We start from the raw sequence: 26919 nt of genomic DNA, 5'->3' as shown, positions 1-26919 counted from the left end.
TAATCTTTCTCTTTCAAGAATGTATTTACAACTATTATATGACAATACATATATTACAATATATTTTAATTGATTGTGACAGAAAAAGGAACAGAAGTATTGGCAGTCATGTAAAGTGCTTCCCATCCATATGGCCCTTGCGATTTGGTTAGGAAATGAGATAGCAACAGGAGAAGATGCTATGCACCCAGCTGACTATGTTCACAATGACCATATGGTTCAGTCTCCAAGTATGGATGACAATGTGGTTGACACTTCCTTTCCATATGAAGATGTTCATTCCACTCCCATTGCCAGTGGCAGTCGTGATCGTGGGAGTGGCAGTCGTACCTGTGGGCGGCCGCATGCAGATGTCACAACTGGTAAAGAGAAGAAAAAGAAAGGTGGTGCTGAAAAAATTGCAAGTCCTTTGAAAAGAATAGCTGCTGCCATAGAAAACCTAGTCAACAAAAACATCACACGGACCGAACTTGCACAAAGTGTAGCTGATGCAGTTGATAAGGTTGATGGCATTGATGGCTTACTGAAAGTTCAAGCAAAAATAGCTTTAATGAAAGACAAGGGCGTGGCTAGTCTTTTCTTGACTGCAAGTGACGAAGACAAGCCAAAATTCATACAACATATTTGTCAAGTGAACCAGAACAGTTGAAGATGTGGTTAGATCCTTAGTTTTAAGCATGAACTAATTGAATGGATGTTTTTATGTTTATGTTTTGTTGGATAGATATTTGGTTTAGCTTTGGAGCCATAGATGTTTGTTTGGTTTAGCTTTGTTTTGGATGGTTTACTTAGTTTTAAACAGTTGAAGATGTTTATGTTTTGTTGGATAGATCCATTTCATCTTATATTTGCTGGCCTTTGCATTTAGACTAATTTCACCTCATACTTATGGATGCAAGTTTGTTGTTTTAATTATATTTTCTGTGAATTTTGTTATAAGATATAGCTTCTATGGTTTAATGGGCATTCCATTAAATTGTGGTAATTTATAGCTCACTAAGTTTGGATGCATTGGAACTTGGTATATGTTGAGTTTTTGGTCCATGTTAGTTCGTCTACCCACACTTTTCTGTATTAAGAAGGGTCATAGACAAGCCTAACCCACATTTTTCTGTATTAAAGATGTGTTTTAGAATATTTCTCTGCAGGTATGGATTTTCGATGATCTGTCTCTAGTGACATTGCTAGAATTGTTTTTCAAATACTTTGGAGTTTCTATGCATACTATATTAATTTTTAACTTTTTGGGATGAGTTTGAAGGTTCTATTTTCATGGATCCAATCTCTTCAAAATAGAATCTAAACATTAATGGAGATTTCTTCAACAGATAGTAGGAATTAATGAGTCATTGAAACCTTGTCTCCTATTTCCCCATTTTACTTACTCTATGATTTTGAGGTGGAGCCCAACTGTATGGTCACTCTGTGTCCTTCTCTCTTTTCTCTCTTTTTTGGGTTTCTTGGGCAACTCATGCCGTGCTTTGTACATGTGGGTTGTTGTGTTTCAAAATGAATACTCATATGGAAGTAGACGACCAAATGTGAAGACTAGGGAAGACAGATACTCTTCTCTCCTTCCATGTACTTTCACTATAATTTACCAAACTTTAACGGCACATCATTTTATAGTCATCTGTAATCCATTAACTCATTACATTTCCCAAAAAATGCCCATTTTTTTAATTGTTACAATCTCATGCACTGATTCTAGCGTCGAAGGCCATCAAGATCTAGTGGGATATTGATCAACTGGCTAGATGGACATTGTGGCTAGATGTGACATTTGTGGTGAGCAATGTATAATATTAATTTCCAAAACCAAAACTAATCCGGGCAGAAGTTTCTACAAGTGCCCTATCCACCAATCATTTTTTATGTGGGCCAACCACTTTCGAATCTGTGACTGTGGCAAAGGGCAGTGTAAGGTTAGAAGATGCACTAGAGGCCCTTCTGAGGGACGAGATTTCTGGTGTTGCCCACGTTCCACCTCGGTATGGTGTCTCATCATTTATTTTCTTAATTTTCATTTGTAACACAGTTGGTCTCCGTATATTTACAAATATCATTTTTTTTTGTATATAGGGAAAAACTAATGGTTGTGGGTTGTTTAAATTCATAGATGAGGGAGAATCTTCATCTTCAAATCAGGTACTAAGGAATAATGTCATGGATGCACCAACCATCTCACCAACACCATGTCAATCCAAGGACTATCTGATGGGATACCTCACAGCAAAAATTAAAGATGCCGAACAACATACTAAGACATGGGAGGAGCTACTTGATGCTGTCAAAACACTTAATCTTAACAAGTGAAATAGTATGGGAGGGGGTTGAGAGGGGGTGTATGTCCAAAACATGTGACTCATGTAATTAAATTAAAATTTGTGAACCAATGTATCTCTATATTTGTAACCCTAGATTGAATGGGTCTAACCGAATAGAGGATGGATGGGTGGTATTTTGATGGTCTTTTATGTTAATTGTTTTGTGTAATCGTGGCAACTTAATGGGCATTTAATTGCATGCATATTTATCTAGTACGTATTTGATTCAATTGCAAACTCAGGAATTTAACTCATCAACTATGGGAAGTTAGAAGAAATTATCTCATTTTTCTTTAGGACCTTAGCATGAAAGACCAGACCATTAGGCTGTAGTTGAAGTGGTGTAGGTGGAACAATGAAGCAAAAGTGCATCTCTCCCCTGTTAATATAGGAGCTTTTTTTCCTTTTTTTTTTCTCTCCAAAGTATCAAGTGATTTTAGATTTCTCTTGGCCACTGGTTTTCCATCTATGCTCATTTCGTTTCTATTTTTCTTAGTCTAGGCATTTTAATTTTAAATTTACAAAGGTAAGAAAAGAGGGCCATGTATTAAAATCAACAAAATAAAAAATATAAAAAAAAAAACATAAGTCCAACTGACATAGTGAGGGTAACCAAACAGTATTTCAGATAGATTTAAATTGACTCTAACTCACAGACTCAGGATAACCAAACAATATTTCAGATAGATTTAGGGTGAATCCAAGTGACAGACTCAGGGTAACCAAACAGTTTATCCAAAAGAATCATGTCACAGAATCATAGTAACCAAACAGTTCATTTTCTGGAATTACGATTCATTTGATGGTAACTCAAATAGATGACAATCTCCAATCAGACAACATCCAAAGGATCTACGCAACCAAACGCAGCCTAAGACTCCACTTGCATCTATTTCCAAGGCCTTAAATAAGGAAACAGTATTGATTTTGTACAAGGCATGACACTTTGTTTTTGCTTAAAGGCATGGATATCTGATTCATGGAAAGTCACTAATTTCTGACTAGCTAGTATTTTTTTTTTCCTTGGGGGTGGGGTTAGGGAACATCAAATAAATTGAGGACCTCCAAAAACATCTACAAATCATTCTTGAGATATTTACTCCTTCCCTCCTCTCAATGGGGGAAAAAAAATCTCTATATATACAACAGCTCCCAGTCCACACCTGCTACGGCACAGCATGAAGGGGGCCATCAAAGGGTTAGTAGCCTAACAGGTGTTGGGACCAAGAGCCAGAGTGATTGTCAGGAAGACATCTCCCCTCACAATTTCCCTTGCTCTGAAGATGTCCTGACAGTTTTCACCGACATGGGAGGCAAAAGGGCCTGCAAAGCAAGGAGAAGCAATCTCCATGCCAGTGATGCAAAAGATGAACATGGCATAACCTATTTTGGGAGAAGTCCCAACCTGGCCAAACAATTATAGCAATGAAAAATCAGCTGTCATCATCCACAGCCCCAATGTAAGTAAGGTTGGTTCTTCTTACTCTCACGGCCCCTTTAAGCCAATTGCAAGCCTTCAGATTAGCTGGGTCACCACCAACACCAACATTACTGTTGCTAGAAGAGGGGCCTGAACCCATCCCATCTTCCAATAGGGTCCAAGGGTCAACTTCCATGTCTTGGTCCTGTGATGGCAATAACTTGGATTTTCCTGGCAAATTTGTGGCAGCTCGTGCCAGAGAAACTGGGGTCCTTGGCGGTGCATTTGAAGTCCCCTGTTGGAAGCTAGGAACCGAGATGCTGGATTGAAGCACAGAAAGAGATATAGTTGAGACTGCTGGTGGCAGACAAGAATTGGAGCATGGCAAGGAAGGGGGAAGCATCGGCATTGCAGTTTGGAGGCGCCACCATACAGTCTCTGGCAGTTGCATGTGATCCAAATCATTCTGCAAGAGTGGAAGACATAAGACAAATAGAACAGGGGAATAATTTCAAAGCAGATACTCCCCTAGCAACTTAGGTGAGAATTTGCCCATCACGAACAGCCAAGAATTGAAACAGAAATGTCAACCAGATCGAACCTGTAAACTCTCTGCCACCTCACGATCAAACACAGAAAAATCTCTAGGAGATTTTACGGTCGATTTAGAGGCAGAGTTGGGCTTCAGCCAACTTGGCTTGCAACTGCTCAGTAACCCATGCAATATAGACAAAAAGCGGTCGAAGAGGCTATCTCCGGAAAGATCCAATGGGGAAGCACTTGATACTTCCATTGGTGAGTCCACCTCCCTTTTGTTTGAACTTCTCTGCACAGGATAAAAGGAAAGATCCGCATCCTCATGCACCACTCGACTTCCAAGGAGACGAAGTATGACCGGGGCAAGCATGTGTCTCATGTCCCTGCCAGATGGCTCCCTAAATGTCCAGTAGATGTGACTCAGGTCAACAAGAATGGATGACATATTTCTATTTTTTGTTAGTTTCTTCTCATCATCATATACAAGCAATCTAATTATAGAAAAACATGCAAACATGAAGACAATCCTCGATTTAATCACTCAAACCTTTCCACCACAAACATGGAATACAATTTATAATCACTCCAAAACTGCAAAAGCAATAAATTCATAAGAACACTCGTAGAAGGATAAACAATACAAACTAAGAGATTGCAAAAATGACCAACAGATAAATTTCAGTTTCAGAATTCCCAATTTCAGAAACTGGGTGAAGCCTCCCAAAGTCAAAACCAGCATCAAAGAAAATTCAAGGGACTCTAAAAAATCAATTAGTCCAACACTAATACCACGATTACGTGCCATCATGGCAAGAAAGATACATTCATCACACATTTGTCTTCACTATGTTTATATAAGAGCTTCATCAATTTCACCTAGCTATCAACACAACTAAAAGCTGCCAAAATTAATCTTGTCAAATTAGGATCCTTGTTCTTCAAATGTGCTGATTTGGAAATCCTTTTTCCTTTTTTTGTTTTCTTTTTTTTTTTTTTTTTGGGAGGGGGGGGGGGGGGGTTGGGAGGAAGTGGGAAAGAAGGGTAAATAGTAACATTAATATTGCATAAGGGAAGGAATGGGGTAAGGGAGTAACAGGATCTATCAAATCAAATATTATATTCAGGGAAGGAATAAAGGAGGGGAGAGTAAGAAGGTCAAAAAAAGAGAAAAAAAAAAAAGCTGAATAAAAATATAAACACTCCACTTCCCTAATTATATTGACTAATTTTTCCAAAAACCTGAGAGAATATGTGGAACCTCCAGGCTCCATCATTAGTTTGAAATCATTAATATTTTTATATTTCATCGGGGCCTTAGGCCAAAAAGAAGCAGACATGAAGATGCAAGGATGTCAGATTTAATTAGTGAAACTACCCACATAAATGTAAATCTCTTTCAAGTTGCACTATCTTGCCTAATTTTCCTGGGCCCCATAACTTACCCAGGTAGATTTCCCACAAGCAGCAGGCTAAGGAATTTTTAGGGTCCGTTTTCTCTCTCACAATCTAAGTAACTGCTTGAAAAACTAACTACTCATCCTGCACAATGATTCCAGAAATTTTGTTTGCATTCTACAGGCTTCCAAACCACAAGTACCTTAAACCTTTGAAATCGATTAGGTTGTTCCAATATTTTTCATACTAATTAGGTTGTTACAATATTATTCTTTTTTTGGCTCAATCGGTTCAGCATATGTTAGCAAATTAGTGCATAGGCACACCCAAACACACACAGAGCAAGAGTGGACCCGGGGGTGGGGGGGAGGGGTGAAGATGAGGGTCCTGAGCTAAAACATCAAAGCATGTAATTACCTATCTCCATAAATGATTGGAAGCAACCTTAGGAGGAACTGCAAACGCAACCACATTGAAGCTCGCAGTGCCGCTGAAGAGGGTGGTGCAGAATCAACTGCTCCTGTTGTTCGTCTACCCAACCCAGGACTGCCACCCTTTGGCACCTTGCGGCTGTTGCCTTTGTTTGTAGCAGATTCTATCCCAGAGGGAGCTATTCCAGCTTGCTTACCAGCACCATGAGTAACTGTATTAATTTGTTGCTCAATACTTATCATCTGCTTGATTAAATCATTTGCAAATGCATTGCGTGAGTCATTAGAGCTCCTATCTATGCAAGGAAGAACTAGATCAACAAGAGCTCTCTCAGTTACAAACTGTTGACTGGAATTTAAGCCTTCAGCATTAAATGACAGTGAGGCCACTCTTCCCAACCTTTTAATGTCCATGCCATCTTCTACAACCTCCCCTTCTTCAAGAGAGCTTGCTTCATACTTTCTCTTTTCTCCTCTGCCTGCTGATAGATCAGCAGTAAAGTTTGACCAGCCCCAAGGCTTCCAAAATTTGACCTTAGTTGAAAGACCTCTAAGCTGAGCAACACTAAGAAGTCGCTGTCGGATGGACTTACGTCCAAAAAGAACACCATGTCCTGCTAAGAACCATTTAGCATGCATCAACAGAGACTCCTCTAAGGATCTCCCAAGTAGATGAACTACTTCTGAATAAAGAGGAGCGGCATCAGGTCTGACCAGTAATCTTGTGAGGACAATCTCGGTGAAATTGCTCTCATTGTCAGAAAGAGAAAAATTGTCAGCATTAGGAGAAAGAGACCGAATAGCCTCCACTAGGGACATATTATGGGTCTCAATTTTTTCAATGAGTGCCTGTTCATTCAGAAGAAGCCGAAGTTCAACCCACTGCCAATGAAATTTTGCTGGCTGAAGGCTATCCAAAATGTGTACAAGCTGGTCCTGAAGCTTCATCTCATGTTCTGCATGCTGCACTTTTGACTCTCTGCCCCAAGTTCCCTCATCCTGTGGAGGTGCAGACTGTGGCATTTTACAATCAAGGACTGCATTTAGGAAAAGCCTCGCACGAAGGGGAACAAATGCCTTGGTTTTCAAGTGCTTGTCAGGACCATGCATTTCAAGCATTGCAGCAAACTCAGTATCACCAACATCAGAAGCTAGGAGATCATAGAGAGCACGAGTATCTCGTAGACATACATCCCGGAAAGGCTGGTGCTTGATTGCGTCAGCAATTGCCAAAGCTAGTGATTGGTAAAATTGAACATCTTCACGAATTAAGATATTATTGTTGAGAATGTACGTCCTCCAAATCACCAATGCAAAGATTGAATAGGCAGGAGGGAAGACCAAGCTAAGAGGTAGCATTCGCTGCATCCTTGAAAGAGCTAAGATATATGGTTCACCAAGGAGCTCCACAACTAGTCCATCACAAACCGTCCTGCAATTCCCAATAAGCAACCTAAACCAGTGCACGTAGACTTCAATGGAATTGTCTACTTTATATCGAGAAATCCCATTTGAACTAGATCTTGCACTCCTTATAAACTGAAGAATATCCAAACCTTCTTTTAATCTTAACACAGATACCATTCTTTCTAGGCTAGTAATTCCACGAACAATTACCCCACCAACAAGTGCTGATACAGCAGCCACAATCTTTCCTGCCCTCCCAAGAAGCAATTTTGCAGAATTGTTCAACATTTCAATTGGCAGGTTCATATTGGACTCTTGGGCTTCAGGGGACACCTGAAACTGACTGCGAGGAGCCTTTCCAGGTGCAAAGGCTCCTGCAATAGCAGAAGAAACTTCTGTTGCGAAAGCTATCTCAAATAGACGGCTCTGACGCTCTCCAAGAGCTTCCTTAAGTAAGCAGAGGGAGGTAATGTGAATTTGTGTGAGACGTCGAGCATAATTCAGTGAGCTTATTGTCGAGGGGATGTTCTGATAATTACTGCCTGGCGTGAAATCTGGCAATTTTGCTAAAGCTGGGCCAACATTACCAACAATAGCAGAAATGGCAGAAGCCACAGCAGATGGATCCCCCTCTTCAGCCGAAACACCATTCTGCTTAATGCAGTCCATTAGTCCCAGAACAATCTGTTGAGCTACTTGATATCCATCATCCAATTTCTCCATGTTAGGACTTTTTGGAGTACCCACTGCATATAATTTCCTTTCCTTGCCATAGAAATAATGCACAGCTTCCTCAATATGTCTTTGCACTACCTCTTTCATGCTAGGGCCCAATCGGGATAACCTCACACTAATCTTTTGACGGAAGAAATCATCAAGATCTTCTACACCTGCTGGAACTCCAAGAGAAATTCTAAATTCACCATCAACTGATCGTGTAGATTCAAGTTCAGCAAGAAGCTTTTTATCACATGTTACCTTGAAATTCTTTTCCCATTTCATCACACTTCCCACATTTCCATATTTCTTCAACAAATTTCTAGCATAAATGAAGGCTGCGGAACAAGATGGTCTTCCATTGGAGGCCATGACAGCCATAGATCGATGCATTGCAGCAGAGAGTGATTCAGGAATAAGATCGGTTGATACAAGTATGTTCTCATACCTGAATCCACACAATAGCTAATTATATTGGATGAAATGCAGATGAAAAAGATTCATAAGAACTTAAGCAGCCAGTGTTCCAAGCCCGATATTATGACAAAATCAAAGATACAATAGTACTGTGCATACACAAAAATTCACTAATAATGCTGGTTCATGAAATTGCTTAAAAAATAGCATAAAATCATAGACCCCAATAAATAGGCCAGTGCCACCCAGTTGGCAGTTGGTACATCATGACACTAAGATCTCATCCACCTAAAATCAGACGTACATCAGGGGTAGGAAAAGCATAATTATTGACCCAGAGAAAAGGCAGTGCATGAAAATCTTAAAGATCACACAACAAAATTGAATCAAGCTATAAGACAGATCTGTAATGCCATTGCCACATACAAATCATTTTGTCAAATTCATATTCATTAGAAGTTCTTCAAATTATATGATTGGCATTTAAGTACCAGCATAACAAACCACCAGATCCAAACCAAACCCAACTGCAAGACCACAATTATAATAAATCTGATGACTTAAGATCATAGGAGCAAACATAACGCCACTACCATCTTCACAGACTCACAGTGCAATGCAAAGAAAATGAACACCACTAAGCATCAGCACTTTGCGAAGATAATGGTTCTAGCATAACCATATCAACTAGGAATAGATCACTGACGAGAAACTGCTATAAAAGGAAGTATCACAAATCGTAGAAACGAAACCACTTCAACCCAAGCATGTACAGTGGCAAACAAAAAAATGAATATGCACATTGAGTCCAACCATGAATTCAACTAGGAAGCCATACCTCTGGATACATGACAATAGAAATCCCTCCCCAACTTCACATCCATGACTCTCCGTGTTCTTAGGCAGCATCAGAATGCTTCTCCCACCATGAATTGTAGAATTTGGACTGGCAAGAGCTTTTTGTAACAACCACAGCAGAAACTTGATGGCTGAAACTAAATCAGAAGAAACATCCATCAAATACAGTACAGATGATAACTCATCTTCACCAAGCTTCCATCGTACAGAATTTCTGTCATCAATAGGTGGGAAAGCTCCAGAACCTTGGCCAATCTTTGCTGGAGTCTTTTCAGACCCTTCAACAAGCTGCCTGACTAAAGTAATTAACCAGACAGAGATAGCCCTCTTCTCAACCAACCTCTGCTGCTTCAAAGCCTTTCCAATTGAAAAAATATCACCTAGATGACCAGTTTTGATCCCATCCACTGATTTAGGAACTTCTCCAATTGTACCAGTTCTATGGTGAGGACAGCTTATTCTATTATCACATATGTGGCTTGTTGATGCTCCCTGACTGCCCTCAATCCTGGCAGCAGCTGCTAACTGGGAAAGACTTTGTGTTTTACGAACAATTTTTTGACGTCCTCTGGAAGCATGTTTAGTCGATTTAAGAGGTGGTTCAACCTTGAGCTCTACAGATTTAAGTCCCTTCCTCATCCACCAGGTATCTTCATCATCTGATGGGTTTAGTGAAAACCCTTGAGCATAAGGGCTCCGTTCTTCCCTTGACTTTTGTCTTTTTGCTCTCCTACATTCTTCACAGCCAGTTGTTCCTTCTGTTGCATCAAACTTGCTGCCAATTGACCCAATGGATCTCTTGAGACTCCCTTGAGATTCATCAGATCGGGTATCAGAAGGTGCAGGACAAGAGTTTGGAAAATGCAGCAATTTGGAAATGGCACTCTTTAGTTCTGTAACTTTAGCATTGGTCTTGGCATTCTGAACAGACAAAGGACTGGATGCTGACTTAAGGTTCCTCCGGTGTTCAAGTGAAATGGGGGAAGGGCTATCCTTTCCTGAAGTAGCAATATCCATTTCTTTCTGGGAGACAAGATTTGCATCGTTTCTGTTTGTAGGGGGTTTAAAATGACCACTAAGAAGTCCATGAAGTAGCAAGCGACGTTCATTTGAGTAAACATGCAGCACCTCCACTAGTAATGGAACTTCAGCAATTCGTGCTTCTTCCAAAGCATCAAGCATGTAGGGACCTGGGAAATGTTTCAATAACCGATGATGTCTCTTCCTTCTTTCCAGATCAACTGGAGTTTCATTCCTGTCCATAATTCCACTAACTATCAACTGCCTAACATAGGCCTGAGGATAAAAGATGCCAGAACGTATGAGCTCCATGATAAGTAATTGAAGGCGATTGAAACCTTCACCTTTGCCCGCATCATGTTGATCTATCCAACAAACCACAATATCATGTAAAGGGCCTGGACTTTGAAAAATACCTGATGTACCTATACTTCCATCTGAACTCTTTGATTTCTTTCTAGGTACAGAAATATTTTCCGCAACTGTACCACCTAAAGAACTTTCATGGTGACTGGCAGTTTTAAAATAGCTATTCTCTCCCAAAGGACTACCATTTTTTCTCTGTACTGAGCTCCGCATATCTTCCATCTTCAGCTTCAAAAGCATTACTGCACAATACACTTGTGAAAAATCTTTTCTACCGGTAAATTTCACATCTCGAGGCAGGGAAGTCCGACAATCTCTAAAATCGCACGTTGCCCACTCACAAAGGAAAAATACAGCACAAACAAATGATAGGCTGACAGTCCCAATCCACTTCAAGGATGACCATAGGCATGGGCTGACCTCTGAAATCCAAACTTCTTGAACACCTCCATCACAAAGATCTTCAAAGAGAAAACTGTAAGCCGCTTTCAGATCCCCCAGTAACAGAGCTTTATCTAAAGCCTGCACAGCGGTAGACAAGCAATGACCTTGAAGTCCAGGGCTCACAGCCTTTGCAAGAGTATCAGCACGTTTCTGTATGGATGAAACAACATGGTCAAAGGACAAGAGCCAGTGATAAGCCTCCTTCCTTTTGTCACTGAACATGGTAGCCATTTCATTTTGATGATATTGATTTTCCCCTGCATCCTGATGTACCTTTGTTATATTTCCTGCAACTGATAGAACGGAGGGTGGCAAAGGAAAGCAATCCAAGGCAATAAAAGTATCAGGTACAGCTACTATCAAATACCGAAGCATCTCAACCACGGCAGAAACAGTATAGGCCCTTCGAGAATGATCCACTACATCAGAACCACCAGGAGTGGATTCCTGTATGCAATGAACAGCTACTTCCACAAGATTGCGCACATACATCTGTGATAGAATAATGGTTTCTATCATACCAAATATTATAGGCAATAATAGCTCTAAAGTTTCAAGTGATCCCTTTTCCTGAAGATCAACAAAAAATGAATATTAAAAATCTACACTAAGTCCACATGAACCAATTGCTACAAAAGCACAAATGAGATATGAACTATAACCGAAAATACTATAAATATTCACAGACAAGACATAGCGAGAAATAACCTGTAGTTGACTGAGAACCCAATCAATGACATACGTAGGAAGAAGCAACCCTTCTGCATGATTCCACTGTAGGATATGCACCATATACCACCATTTAAAATGTAGTGAAGGCTCCTCATCCCCATCAGGAATGGCCGGAGCTGAATTGCCTTTCTGAACAAAACTAGCCAAAAGCATCTGTGATGATTGATCCCTTCGGTGAGGAGTAGATAGAGAACCATCCTTTGACAAAAATTCTTCCAGTAGGATCTGCAGGTAATCGATAACATCCTTTGTCCACTGCTGAGTTCGGCCTGATTGTGGTTTATCTGATGGCCCAGAAGAAATATTTGCAGAGGTAGGCCGACCCTGAAAAGTGCAAAAACGATTAGCGAATATTGCGATATTTAGAAAACCATACATTACTGCGTTAGGAAAGAGGAACTAAGTAGGTTACAAAGCTTCAAAACAATCTCTAACCTGATTGAGATAAGTTACTTTTATAAACCAAGTTGCTCTCAAAAATGGAACATTATGCTTAATGAGAACTTCAAAAAGAGCTCTTCTCCTATAACCATGAGGGACATGATCAGCCAGAGCACACAATCGTTTATGGTGCTGCGATAGACTCTGCCCAAAGGAATGTAAAAGTTCAGCTCACTATACTTATCCTATTAACTTAAAAGAAGAAATAATAAATTTAATTTAAGAGGAAACAAGTAAGGCCCAGATTTTCAACAATCAACAAATATAGGAGATATGCTACAAAGAGTTAGAATCAGAAAGTCAGGAGGGTATATTATAAACCAGGTGGGTGTAGACTCCAACTCAAACAAACAATCGGGGGGAAAAATGGGGGGTGTTGGACATAGTTCTAAAATGCGTCTCGACTCGGCGAGATCTCGGCTTTCGTCTCGGTTTCTCAGGAAACCGAGACGAGATGGCATATGGTACATAAAAGTGCAATATCTCGCCGAGATCTTGGCGAGATCTCGGGTTGACCCATGGAAATGACCCTTCTAATATGTATTTACTTACCTAACTCGACAGAACTCGACATATCTCGGCGAGATCTTGGGTTGACCCATGGAAATGACCCATCTACTATGTACTTACTTACCTAACTGGACAGAACTCTTATATGCTTGTTGTGGAGCACTATATGCAACATTACAGCAACACTATGTCATGGGAAGACTATGTGACACTAGAGGGGACTGAATACTTGATTCAAAGTCATTTTATGTGATGATAGTTGTAACACTGTTAAACAGTTTGATGTATCACTTTAACATTTCTAATTCTTATTTAAGTTGTTTAGGTATTAATTGAATGTTTTGCTTGCTTTCTATCACTAAACTATGTGTAGAGTAGGGTATTTTAGTACATCATCGTTTACCAACCTATGGGCCGAATTGAAACTCAGATTTGGACTTTGTTTTTGCAAAATCTGATAGTGTCATTGTGTTTAAATGACCTAAAATAGGCTGAATACCAAGTTTCAGACCCAAACTAGGTCTAAAACCCACTGAGTTGAGGCTTCAAGTCGGAAAAAAAATGCACCAACTCGGCGAGATCTCAACTCGACTCGGTTTTTCCAAGGGCCGAGTTGGTACCGAGACCCGAGTTTTAGTACCTTGGTGTTGGACAGGAAGCAAGAAGCGAAACTTCTGATGTCATTGTATGTCAATTAGAAGAGACACAGTCAGAAAGCAGGCAGTTCATAACATACAACAATTAATAAACTTCTGTACTATAGTAAGTTTAATTACAAAGAAAAAAGTGAAAACAATATAAGCAAAAGAAAGTCATCAGTCCATGGAGTACTGGTAACATGGATCGTAATCTCAGTATTGGGATCGGATAGGTTGTCCTGGATCAGTATTGCCAGGATCAGGCCAAATATGACGCATTTGCCCCTTTTCTTTCTTTTTTTAAAACCTTTTTACCCTTTTTCGTACAGGTGTATCAGATCAGTCTCAGCCGATACCGATCCAATCCGGCCAATTCACCCAATCCTATCCGAGATTACAAACCATGACTGGTACACTTAAGTCATCAGTCTATGGACTACTGGTACACATATAATACAAAGCTGACAGACAACATGCAGCATAGGTTGACCAATTTGACCTACAATCCAAACTGATACAAACAGAAAATAATAACTTGAAAGGAGATGAAAGCATAAATTAACCACATTTACCAGAACAGATGGTCCAGATCTTGTCATGGGTTATCCAAAATGGGCTTGATTGCTACCAGTGAAGCAAATGAAAAAGACCCAATAAGATGGAAAGACCAAGCTAATTTTCTGCTGCCCATTCAACCTTGGATATTGCTAGGGAGGAATTTCAAGAACATTGTTCATCAACCATACCATATTCTAGGGATCAGGCATGATTTTAGTGCTTCCAATTTTCTTTTTATTTCTCTGGTCTGTTCTTGTTTAATTTTGTCTATTGTACTTCAACTCATACTATCAGTAAATTTGGTTACTCATGTGCAAGTGTTTCGGGCAACAAATTGCCAGCTTAGTGATATAAGAAACACAAAGGTAATAGAAGCAAAGCTACAACAGCCACATCAGCAGAAGCTTCCATCAAGTATCAAAGATCCAAAAAACAAACTCAACTATTCACAAATATTGCAGGACACAAGGAAGCAAGAAATAACAAGTACTTGTGCCCCACCTCCACACAAACTTTGAATATTCTAAACTTCTTATTGGAAAGAAATGCATACCTCAATCCATTTCTTTCTGAAATCATCACCACAAGGTGTTTGTTCAGGAAATACACCAGGTTTGAGTAACAAATTTCCAGAAAGAGGCACTCCATAAACTTGGCCAGCCTGTCATATAGTTGAACCCACCCCACCCCCAAAAAAGATCCCACGTTCAATATTCATTTTGAAACTCCATACCTTTAGGGAACCATGTAAGAGAGAAAATTAACTTACTAAAATTCAATTGTCCACAAAATGCACAAGAATGCATACGTAAACATGCAAGAACGTGGACATCGCATAAAATGTGGAACAGTGAACCGGTAAAATATTAACTAAAAAAGAATGTTTACATATATTACCTTACGCTTTTGAGCACGAGACTCATTGATAGCTCTAAGGCGTTTTCGGATTGCCTGAGAAAACCAAAAATAAAATCAGTCACATATCATGGAAAATGACATAGGAAGCACAAGTAGATAAGTAAAATTCCCAAAATCCCAAATGAGAGTAATTGATTCCAAATGGTTTCTTTTTATACACCCACTGTGTATAACCATGTCAGAGGAAGGGCTGGATATGGTATAAGATTGGATGTACACGCTTGTTTATATATTAAGCTTTTCTTAAGATAAAAGGCTATCATGGGCATGTTTCTAGACTTGGCAAGACATGTAGCCTGATATGAACCGCATAGAAGGTTCCTTTGAATAGAGCTAATTTACACTAGGCTATTGACCATGCAACAAATATGATGGGCCATATCAATCATATGGCTAGCCAAGTATTAGACCGCTTGCCTTGTATAGTAATTTTCTTTTCTTCTTTTTTTTTTTGGAGGGGGGTGGTATGGAGGAGGGGATCCACATAATATAAAAAGATGTGCAAGTTTACGTAAAAGTCCCAACAGATCCGGAAGAATTGACAATGTGGCTATATGATATACTGATGCACTATAATCACATGTACATCCGAGTGGAAATTGAGTATGATGTTCCTTGTTAGCAGGAAATATTAATGTGTTATTAAAGATTTGAGGTTGCTGCTCTTACAGATTTTACAAAAAAAAAAAGGGGGGGGGGGGTGTCCCACCTCAAAGAGAAGCATCTTCCATGAAGTAGGATAAAAGGTTTTCTCCGACAAATATAAAATCTTTGGAAACTTGCTCCTTTTGTGTTCTTTTAATCTTTATGCAGAATTTCTGACGCATCATGCACATAAAGTGATGCATTGTTCGAACAGTGCATAGAGGGACCGTTCCATATACTAGAGGCTATAAGTAGGCATCCTAACTATTTACTGCTTCGGGAGTGTTCACACATGTATTACATGTGCATTTAGTCTGACGGTCGCCAAAGTGAAAATCCAACCCCCTCCAGTAGATGAAAACTATATAAGTTATGCTTGGAAGCATGCAACTATATTGAAAGCATAAATCCAAGATGATATATATATATATAGGATCACCCAAAAAGGTGTGTGAAATAAAAACATTAAACAAAGGTAATATAATATAGTCTGAAGCATCAAGCCATCAAAGCATGCATATTGAATCAAAATATGACATAAATATCAGAACTCGACAGACATCAATCTTTAACCAAAAAAGCATGGCAACTCTTCAGCTTAAAATAAGTACCTCTTTGCATTTTAGAACAACAGGCTTTGTAAAACTTCCAAGTTGAGATAATAATATCTCCCTAGCTTCCTGGCGCACTCAGCAAGTGATACCAAGTAAACTGTGAGAGTCACTATCAATGTAGATAACAGAAAGGTTGAAAGGAACAAGTAACATGCATGAATGCATACATAGTAACCAAAGTTTATGCAGCATGAGTAGTTCCATTGGATACATATATATCAAAAACAGTGCCTAAATAGCAACATGCATACACAAATAAACTTGAAATGGTTCAAGATGAATTCATTTTAAGAGGAATGTGCATCCATAACATGCATGTGCAACTTCACCAATCATTGAAGAGATAAATCGTATGACAAGCTAGAATTCTAAGTCTTACTAAAATATGTGAGGAGGATTAAACAAACCAAAGCAAACATATAACATAACAAATAAATAAATAAGCCTAGAAAAGAGAGCATAGAAAAACCAAGATCAGGAAAGTATGAAAAGAGCATGTAGAGAATTAACACATGGAATTATCAAGTGGAGTCAGCTACAGCACCAAATAAGGTATTACTGCAAATCTGATCTTTCTACTTATGGTAAGTTAAAAATAATATTATTACAGCAATCCAACTTTACTATCAAAATAGAAGTTTACTCAATGGGGGAATTAAGCTTCGAGTTCTAGATTAAGGTGCATAGGAGGTTTAAGTCTTCAGAAGTTGGGAGACCAACTATGAGCCCTAGTTGGGTTTTGAGTGTTCTACCTTTCTCCTCTTCTCCTTTCTCCTCCTCCTCCTTTCTTTCTCAAAAGTTACTATATCGGCGGTGTTCACAGTCCCATAACAGAATCAAATTTCGTATTCTTTCACATTTTCCTCTATTCCATAAATCCTACTACATTCTCCCTAAATCCTAAATCTTCTCTAAAGTTGTAGTTTACCTCGTACAAGTCTTCCCTTCTTACTGAACCCTTAACATATCAAAACAAGAATCTCTTACTATCTCTCTCTCCCCCCCCCCCTCTCCTAGAAAGCCTTTCCCACTACCATTCCATTGTAGTTCAGCCTTAGAATTAAAAGCCCTCGGTAGTCCTACATCACTTGATCTAGACTAGAGCTTCCTCCTAAGATTAACCAAACTATCACAAACCCTTTCACCAAAAGTTACTCAAAACTCAAAACAGAGAATCCAAGCCTCTTGACTCCTCCCAGAGAATACCACAAACTTCCACCTCTCCATCTTTGAGGTTTCTTGAGAGTTGAGAACTTAGATTAGTAAGCACCTTTCCATTGACAAACTCTAAGCAATTCTGGGGAAGACCACTTTCATTTCCTTTCTTTAAGTAGGCAGCAGCATCAACTGAATTTAATACAATTTAAGGCGGATATCACAGAGTCCAAAAACAACCAAGAAAGCCCAAAGACAATATAAGAAAGAAAGAACAGAAAGGAGAAAAAATGGTCGAAACACTAAACAGTGATGGGGCTTAAGGGCATGGTTCAAAATCTCGCTATATATCGCCGATATTTCGGTATATTTCGGATATCTTGACACTGCCAAGACGAGATAACCATACGAAATGAAAAAGTCCAAATTTCGGTATATTTCGTGAAATTTCGTCGAAATTTCGTGTAATTTCGGTATATTACTTAAACAAGGTGTATTTAACTATTTATACATCTGGGTCTGACCGCATATTGTCAATCAAGGGTGCAAACCCAAAACACCACTTTGAGTTCATTTTTTTTGCAATATGAAGGTTTAAATGTGTTTATTTAGGTTAAATAAGGGTGTACATGAAGTATCAGGCCTTAATATGGCAAAAAACCCACCGAGATGGACTGCCAAAATATGGCAGAAAAACTATCATATTTCGGCGAAATTTCGGTCAATTTCGAATATTTCGGAAATCTCGACCTGCCCGAAATGGCAAGATGAGACAAGATCTTGAACTATGCACAAAAACTCGTGAAATCTCGGTCAAGATCTCGAGAATTTCGAGTATCTCGACCACAACGAAATGAAATGATACTTCGATATGAAAAAATACTAAATCTCAATCGAGATTTCGATAATCTCGTGATATCTCGAGATATTGTTACATCTCGCGAGGTATCGAGATTCCCCTTTCAAATCACTTAATACAAAAGACAGAAACTTGTTAGCGGGACCACCGGAGTTGGGGAAGAGAGACCAGGACTTCCCTTGCTATTAACTCCAACAACGATTACCTTCAGCATGTTGATGATGCAATTTACATGGCAACTGTGGATGACTACACTCGTTTCTTCTCCCAGACTATGACATGGCAGTCATATGTCCTTAGTCCGAGAACAATGCGTCAGCTCCATCGGACTATGAGCAGGGTCGATCCTGGATGGCGGAGTAATTATTATTAGAATATTTGTAAATATTTGAGTCACTTGATAACTACTTAACTAGTATTGGGAATTTGGGATATTGATATCATCTTGTTAAGTTGTTATTGTTATTGACTTATTGTACTTAATATTATGACTTAAGTTATGACTTATGTGTATGTGTAATTAACTAAGTTATACATTAGGATTCGATCGTATACTGTCAATTAATTGTGCAAATCCAAAACAACATTTTGGGTGACTATTTTTGCAATTTGGACATTAACATGTGTTTATATAGCCTAAAATAGGGTTTCTATGAAGTTTTAGGCCTTAACTTGGCCTAAAACCTACCGAAATGACCTACCGAAACCTTGCTGAAAAAGTACAATATTTCGATCAGCCCAAAATACCGAAACCAAACAAGTTTTATAACTATGATTACAACTGATGGCCCCTTTATATAGATTGGCCAGGCTTCTCAACAATAGAAAGTTGAGATTTAAAAAGTTAAGAAAATAGGAACTTACAATCAAAAAGGAAAGAGCACAAATTTAGAAAGTACTCAAAATAGGAAACTACTTGTCCAACAAAGACTTTCTAAAACTAACTTGCTTGCTTGCTGAACAAATAACATAGGAAATAGAAACAGATCAGTCTTCTAGAAGCCTTCCCACAAAAGCAGTATGGCTGTGACACTGTTCAGTGTTCATGTGAACAGTGTTTTGGTCTTCAACTTGGGTCTTCTAGAAAGGCTGGGCTGGACCAGCCTAAACCAGGCTCGGTTGGGCTAGCTGCTGATCCTGCTGGTCCTTTTTTCTCCTGCGGTATTGTAGTCTAGTGAAGGGATCATCAGGCAGTCAGTCGCCTAGGTCCTGGAAAACCTCTGGCAACTTGGCATCGCCTTAACAACTATGCTTACTCATTCAGATTAATTATGAATGGGGTCAAAATTATCAACCTAAACACTAGAGTAAGGCAAGGAAACCCAGAGAGTAAGTTTACCAAAAAAAGAAAAAAAAACACAGAGAGTAAGGTTGAGCTTGCATATGCATTACCACCCAGTTTAGGATTCTTTTTTTTTTTTGGGAAGTTGATAAAACAATATCTCGAAAATGGAGGAGGCCTTTGGCATGAGAAATAATGTCTTTATTAGGATTCAGGCAGGAGTGAAAAATAGGTCCACAGAATGTTCCGCTCCCCTTCACTCAATATTTATAAATGACATTTGGAGTAAATCAGGTCACCCATGTTCTTGCTTCTTTTGACACTAGCCAGAAACACCAATAATAATACTTAGACTCAGAAACTTCCATTCAGCCCATTGGAACATGCATAATTATTGTAAGTGCTTCTTTGCCAGGGTGAAAAAATAAAAACTGCACGGATTTGTGAATGCAGAGTCAATTATTGCCAGTAACAACTAATGACATTAAGGAAACTACCTTACTCAGACATACAACCTCATCATATTTTCACAACCAGTAAATCAAAAACAACTGCCAGAACATATTAGAGATGAGGCTATAAAACATAGTTGATGAGTAAAATCACAACCAGAAAATGCAAAAAGGAACTCCAAAGCTTACATCATCTGTAGAACATACTGAATGAACTGTTAACATATCAGCTAGGCTGCTAAATTATTTATAGGAGAGGAACTGTGTTCCTTTCGGCCGGAAAGGAAACAATAATATCAAATCTGGTTCCATCTTACATACTAGCTCTAGAAAGCTTAATAAGTGCTTAGGCTTTTATGACAAAGTTGACCAAATTATTAAATTTGAGCAACAGAAGCAGAGAGCCTGCTAAAACTAGACGAAAATATGACCTTCTTTCCTAAAAAATGTCAATTGAATTGATTCCTTAAATCTCGACGACTGAATATGAATAGGCTATTATTATTTCAAACAAGCCGTCATGGAATATTTATAGCATCGCTTTCATATGGGCCTGTTTATTCATCTTTCCAGAAATTCAAATTAATTGATTTAATTGTGAATCAATTATAGATTGGTCATATACAATTGGTCATAAAATCGAGGGTATATAGATTTTTGTTAACTAACAACTTTCATTAGGGGTATAAAGGGATTAGCAGAATTAATTTATTTTTTTTAAAGATGAGTAATGGATGGAATTACGAATGGTGCTGGTGTTACAAGTTTCTTTCTAGGAGAAGGGGTTAAATATAGGTAATGGGCAAATTTTGTAGGATGCAGTACTAGTCTGATAGAGCATCTCGGTTTAAGTCAGAGTGACGGCATCTTCTAAAAGATTGGAAAAAAATTTAATAATTATAAGAAATTCAATTCCTGATTCATTGAAGGGTCTTTTTTAGTTTTAGGATTTTTTTTATCCTAATTTGGTGGCACAAAATATCAAATGCTTAAACAATGAGTTCAAGCTTAGTAGAAAGCTCATAAAGGAGAGGCCCATGCAACAGATAAAAATAAAAATAAAAAGTTTATAAAGGACAAAAAACCGGATTACTATTTCATTATATAAGAAAATTAGCAAATAAAATGAAAGAGACCAAAAGATACAGAATAGGTGGTACCACATACAAAACATGCAGTAACTGAAATCTTACATCACATCAGAAGTTTACCTCAAGTCCATCAATGGTCTCCTTGTATCCAGATTGTATGTTCTCCCTGGTTAATGTCTCCTCGGGACAGTTAGGAGCTGGAGGGCAAAAATCAGGTGGTCCGATTCTTGGGGAAAAAAAGGAAGTGAGTTTATGAGATATATAATTTCCAACCAAATAAACTAGGCAGATTAAACTAAAATATATATTAAAAAAAGGCAGAACAACCACAGAGGCCTTGAATGCAATCTTTTATGCAACTCTAATCAAACAGCAACAACAGGGAATAGAGAAAGAGAGACTGACATACAAAGAAAACAAAACCCCTTCTACTTTTTAGAACTCTAACCATCTTTGAAGTATCCAGGGAAAATAAACCCAAAATAACTGCTGCCACCTAAATACCTGCAGTTTAGAGGTTCTTTGTCGCACTTCAGCTTGTATGGAATTATTGGTAATGGCCGCCTGCAAGATCAAAAGTCTTAAGACTTGATGCCCAAAATAACCTGAGATGGTGAGCGCTGAGAAGACACAACAGAACAATCTAATAGGAATAAAATCATGATTTTAGAAATGGATATGATTAACAGAAAAGAAATAAGTTAAAAATGAATTAAATGGATCTCACAAGATAAAAAAATTCCTTGGAAATTGGTTCATTTGATAAGGAGGGCTAGGAATTTATGCAAACACAGGAATATCTCATTCTCTTGGAAACCAAGGACAGCCAACTCTTAAGCAGATTCATTAGCAATGTGTGGGGTGAGACAGATTTCGAACATATGGCAGGATCCAACTGTATGAAGTGAGCACAGCCTTTCGTTTTTATTTTCGATTGGTGTGTGTACATGAACCCACTTTAGGGAAAGGGTTGTAAGAATCTCTTCTATACACATACACTTCTTGTATACACTTTTAGCCTAATAAATCTGTTATTCTATTGGGAAAAAAATTAATTGATATAGTTTAATTGTCCTTACCTATAAGCCAAAGAAAATGCATGGAACCGACACTTAACATTTGAAAGAGAGTATCAGAAGGTCAGAGATATATGCCTCAAAAATAGTAAGTTATTAATTAGAAAGAATTATCTTGGAGCATTACTTCTCCAAAACAAAATGTTTTGGAATACGGTACGGTTCACATAAATGTAGACTAAATTGGGAGGAGATGAACGAATGGATCATTGGATGTACAATTACTCAGAAAATAGTCAACAAAAAGATCGGGAAGAAGCTTAATCAGAAGAAGGAAAATCATCAGAAAATGTAAAACAAAGCAAACTGCAAGGGAATGACTTATGATACAAGAGGGAAAAAATTAATGTGCATACACTAGACGAATCAGACCCAATAAATCTAAAATAAGCATGAGAAAGCAGAGAAAAGTCACAGATTTATGAGTAGCATAGTTGTCACGGCGTCACGGCGATCCAAGTCGTGGAAGGGTGTCACGTCGATATATCGACATGTCGCCCGCCATGGCGTTGCCATGGCGAGCATGTCGACCATGTTTAATTTTTTATTTTCTGTATTTTTAATGTCATTTAGTATGCTATAATATATGTCCTATAACATCAAAAATCAACATGAAAGTGTACTACACTACTACTAATATACTATGCCACTATGGTTTAATTCATGAAAGTGTAACTAATATCCATTAGTGTATATGAAAGTATGAAAATTGAAAATATAGATTAACCTATCAAATAATTGAAAGCAATAGTAAAAATCAAATGATAGGCTAACCTATTTATCAAGCTTGATAGCAATAGTCTTTCTTTAGTGTATGTGATTTGGAGCAAAGCATCTAAGCTATTAAATGGTTTAAAAAAAAAATTTTAATCTAACTTTTATATGTACAAATATCGACCGATATGCCAACATATCGTGGTATGGCGTCCATGGCGACGCCATGGCGTCGCCATGGAAGCCATATCGAACGATATATTGACATCCACCATGGCGTAGCTCGATATGCCCCTCTCCCAACGCCAGACGCCATGGCGGCGCCATGGCGACGCCATGACAACTATGATGAGTAGAACATATTCTTTTACTCTTCCTCACTCTTTTGACGTTCTTAGGAAAATAAAAATATTAGATAAAGCATATACAACTCCTGAGCTTAAAAAACCTTTGGATGCAATTAGTTTATAAAGTCGCTTACTCGACGATGCATGATACATATGGGATGGTATATAGAGTGAGAATGAGCTAGTCTGTTATGTGAAAGTCTCATAATAAAATCACTGCTTGATAACTTGTTGATGCAACCACAGGTTCCAAAACCCCAGTTCAGGGGCACTACGGGCCCACCCCGAGTAACATAAACTCAATTAATAGGGGATAGTGGCATTATCGTAATTTTTTAGTAAGCTCAAGACCCGTTTGCATGAAGCACACGAAGGCTAGGACTGAATAGGTATTAAATTTGAGAGAGGACGTGTCTGGACTTTAGGCACAGGTAGGGATAAGACAAGAAAATAAGGATAATAGGACTTTGTGTAACAACTGAAGGGCGTATTGGTACAGAAACCAGCCCCCTTTCTTCAACCTTTCGACAGGAGGAGGAGGGAAACGGAGAACCAGTTGGACCTCGAGTGGAAGAACTCAATTGAATCAGTCTCTTTCAAGTTGAGATTCCAGGCATAAGCTATTAACTCTTGGATTTACTAAACGCAAATAATAATCAAGCCAGAAGATCCAGCATAAATAAGAAATAAACCACTGAAATTACAACTGGCAGACGAGGGAAAACCTGGTATCTTGCTGTACCCAGAATTACCGCCAGAACAGAGTATCGATAGCAAGCGGAAAATAGCACGAAGGAAAAAGAAGAAAGGAAGGAAAAGAATAGGAAAGAAGAAACAACAGTGGAGAGAGATGAAGTGTAGTATCTGATAAAGGAGGAGGATGGGATCGAGGGGAAGGGAAGAGAAAGGCAACATGGCCAGCGATGGCACCACAGCCACAGTAACACAAACCCAAATTCTTGTTCAACTGTCTTCATCATAGGTTACATGCAACTATATAAAATATTTTTATTTAAAATAAGAAGAAGACTCCAAATAGAAACTACTAAAACAATTCTTCTCGAGATAGGAAACTAACAACTCAATCTAATCTCCTATGTAATCTACCAATCCTATCTAAAGCTCCCCAATATAAAAGATTACAAGATAATTCCATATAATTAAATAAATCTATATCCTACTGAACCACAACCAAACTTGGACCAGGTTCTCGGTTTGTGCCTCCAATCGGATTCAAGCCGGCGCACCAAGCGTTACTGCATCACTTCTCTTCATTTAAAACTTTCCTTCATATGTCGTTGCAATTCAAATGGTACCAAATTAAATGAGCACATAGGGAGCCAATATTAGATTAAATGAGCATACGGTAAGCCAGAAATACTAAACTTTATTTTTTATTTCCAATTTTCCTCAGTAGTATTCAAAAATACGGAAACATCTTATTTATAGACCTGACACCAAAATGGAGTACCGTTTCACATAATCATTCATATCACAGTACCAGGGGCACAAAAATTAGGTATTATACTTCTTAAGGGGGAAAAAGAGAATCATGGTAAACGTTATGTATCAGAAAGACCATGATAAAAGAACGAGATAACACTCGTACCATGTATTCAGGGGGAAAAAGGGGATCATAGTAAAAATTATGTATCAGAAAGATCATAATAAAAGAACAAGATAACACTCGTACCTTGTATTCAGAGAGAGGTTAGATGATGGGAATGGTGAATCAGCTCTGGCCGTATCCCTCGCAGATGTCCCACCAACTGCACTGTTACTAACTCCACCACCACAGCTGGTAGCAGAATACCTTTGCATTTCTCCTCACAATCACCGGCATACTGCCTCAAGCATCCCAACCACTATTAGAAGCTATTCAAGCTGCGCTCGATTGCAAAATGCTCCAAAAATATATCCGACTTTTAAAGTTCTGAGCCAACCCCCCCCCCCCCCCCAACAGAAGCAACAAAAGAAAATAAGCTCCAGGGATTGAAATGAAATGAAGTCCCTTGTTTAAATGTCACTGGGGTAGATGCAGATCTTCCGTGATTGATACCAAGCATGAGGAAAGGAAAAGTTCCCTGGCCTTCCCCCTTACAAAATTTTAAGTGCAGTAGAAAGCACAGCTTCCCAAGTCCCAACTGAAATTGTGCCAAGTAAACTCGAGCATAAGAAGAAGAAAAAATCTAGTACTACCAAGCACACTGTATAACAAAAATACAATGGCCAAACAGAATCCAGGGAGTAAAAGTGAGCCTTTTGCAGTAAGAGCCCTTCAATCCAAAATGCAAATTAACATGGAATTAAGGTGTAACGGTTATTGACATCTGTGCAGATGTAATCCTTTGAACACGGATGAAATGATTCCGTGATAGTTTTTAAATGTTACTGCTCGAATTTCATATATAAACAGTAACAATATCATTCGCCAGACAAAGCACGAAGAAATATAACAAACAGTAACAACTTGTTGTGATCTGCCAACAAAGTTAAACTGCTAAGGGACTGAATGGTTAAGACAATAAAATCAAAATCCTATTAATATACCCCAAATATGAAAATTTATCAGTTCAAATCACCAATTTAAACAAATAGCTCAAATCTTTACGTTTTTCTTTCCATTTTTCCAATATCAATTCAAATCCCAGGCCAAGCTCAAACACACCAGGAGCGGCATGGAAAATCAATCTCTCTAAAAATAATTAAGAAAACAACTAAACGAGTCACAATTTAACTGGAAGCGAAGCAAGCTCACTTTCTCACCAAAAGAGAATAAGCAGAGAGAAAATGTCCAAATCAACAATGAAAACGACCTATTTCGCGGCATAAATTAGATTCAAAAATCAAATCTTGAAACACTTAAGTACCTGAAGTTTTAGCATATCAAATTCTGGAAAATAGAGAAAACATAAGATTCTGATCACTGTATAGATAAACTATGGTTTTTAAGGGGTTCAAAACATGGTCCGTGAAGACACAGTGAAGCTAGGGTTTGTAGAATAGACGAATTCGTTAAACCCTGCAGCTAAAGAGATCATGGAAATGAGAAGAGGAATGTCGTACCTTCGAGAGATGCAGCTAATGAATCGCAGAGAAGATAAAAACAAAGACAAAGAAGAATATAGAGGAGGGAGAAATAGAAATAGAGACAGAAACGCAAAGCTTCGGTTCTAGTCTTTGACTCTTGCTTTGCTGACGACGACGACGACGCCGACGACGACGCTCTTATGTTGCTTCCGGTGCTACAAAATGAAGAAGCGAATGGGAGGTTTGTTATAAATATTTTTTTATTTTTATGTATCCTTTTCTCAGTTTACCTTGCACTTCTTCTTTTAGCTTTCTAATATTATTTTACTTTTACCTTCCGTCCCAAAGGGAACGGGACACGACTTTAAAACCCGTTTGGTGACACTTTTGTTTTTCTACCCAAAAAAAAACCCACTTCTGTTTCTTGATTTTGGTATTTTTCTATCATTTTTGTTTTTTTGTTTCTTTGTTTTTTTTTTTTTTTTTTTAAGTGTATGAAAAAATTAAAAAATAAAAAA

The 26919-nt window shown here is 38.4% G+C and overlaps 1 protein-coding gene across 1 annotated transcript; it reads right to left on the bottom strand.

Moving 5' to 3' along the window:
* Nucleotides 1-3350: 3350 nt before the first annotated feature.
* LOC122661084 (mediator of RNA polymerase II transcription subunit 12-like) lies at nucleotides 3351-26598 on the bottom strand. The gene is made up of 13 exons (XM_043856403.1): nucleotides 26438-26598; nucleotides 25065-25460; nucleotides 21739-21798; nucleotides 21355-21460; nucleotides 16393-16461; nucleotides 15116-15169; nucleotides 14772-14879; nucleotides 12507-12656; nucleotides 12048-12395; nucleotides 9490-11909; nucleotides 6097-8682; nucleotides 4349-4682; nucleotides 3351-4213 (listed from the first exon to the last, which is right to left on the bottom strand). The coding sequence occupies exons 2-13, from the start codon at nucleotides 25190-25192 to the stop codon at nucleotides 3761-3763; spliced, it is 6816 nt and encodes a 2271-aa protein (XP_043712338.1). The 5' UTR covers nucleotides 25193-25460; nucleotides 26438-26598; the 3' UTR covers nucleotides 3351-3760.
* Between the last annotated feature and the right edge of the window lie 321 nt (nucleotides 26599-26919).

This window comes from Telopea speciosissima, chromosome 1, assembly GCF_018873765.1.
Source record: "Telopea speciosissima isolate NSW1024214 ecotype Mountain lineage chromosome 1, Tspe_v1, whole genome shotgun sequence".
Classification (NCBI taxonomy): Eukaryota; Viridiplantae; Streptophyta; class Magnoliopsida; order Proteales; family Proteaceae; genus Telopea; species Telopea speciosissima.
Note: the sequence above shows the minus strand (reverse complement) of the source record. Positions and strands in the feature narration are given on the sequence as shown.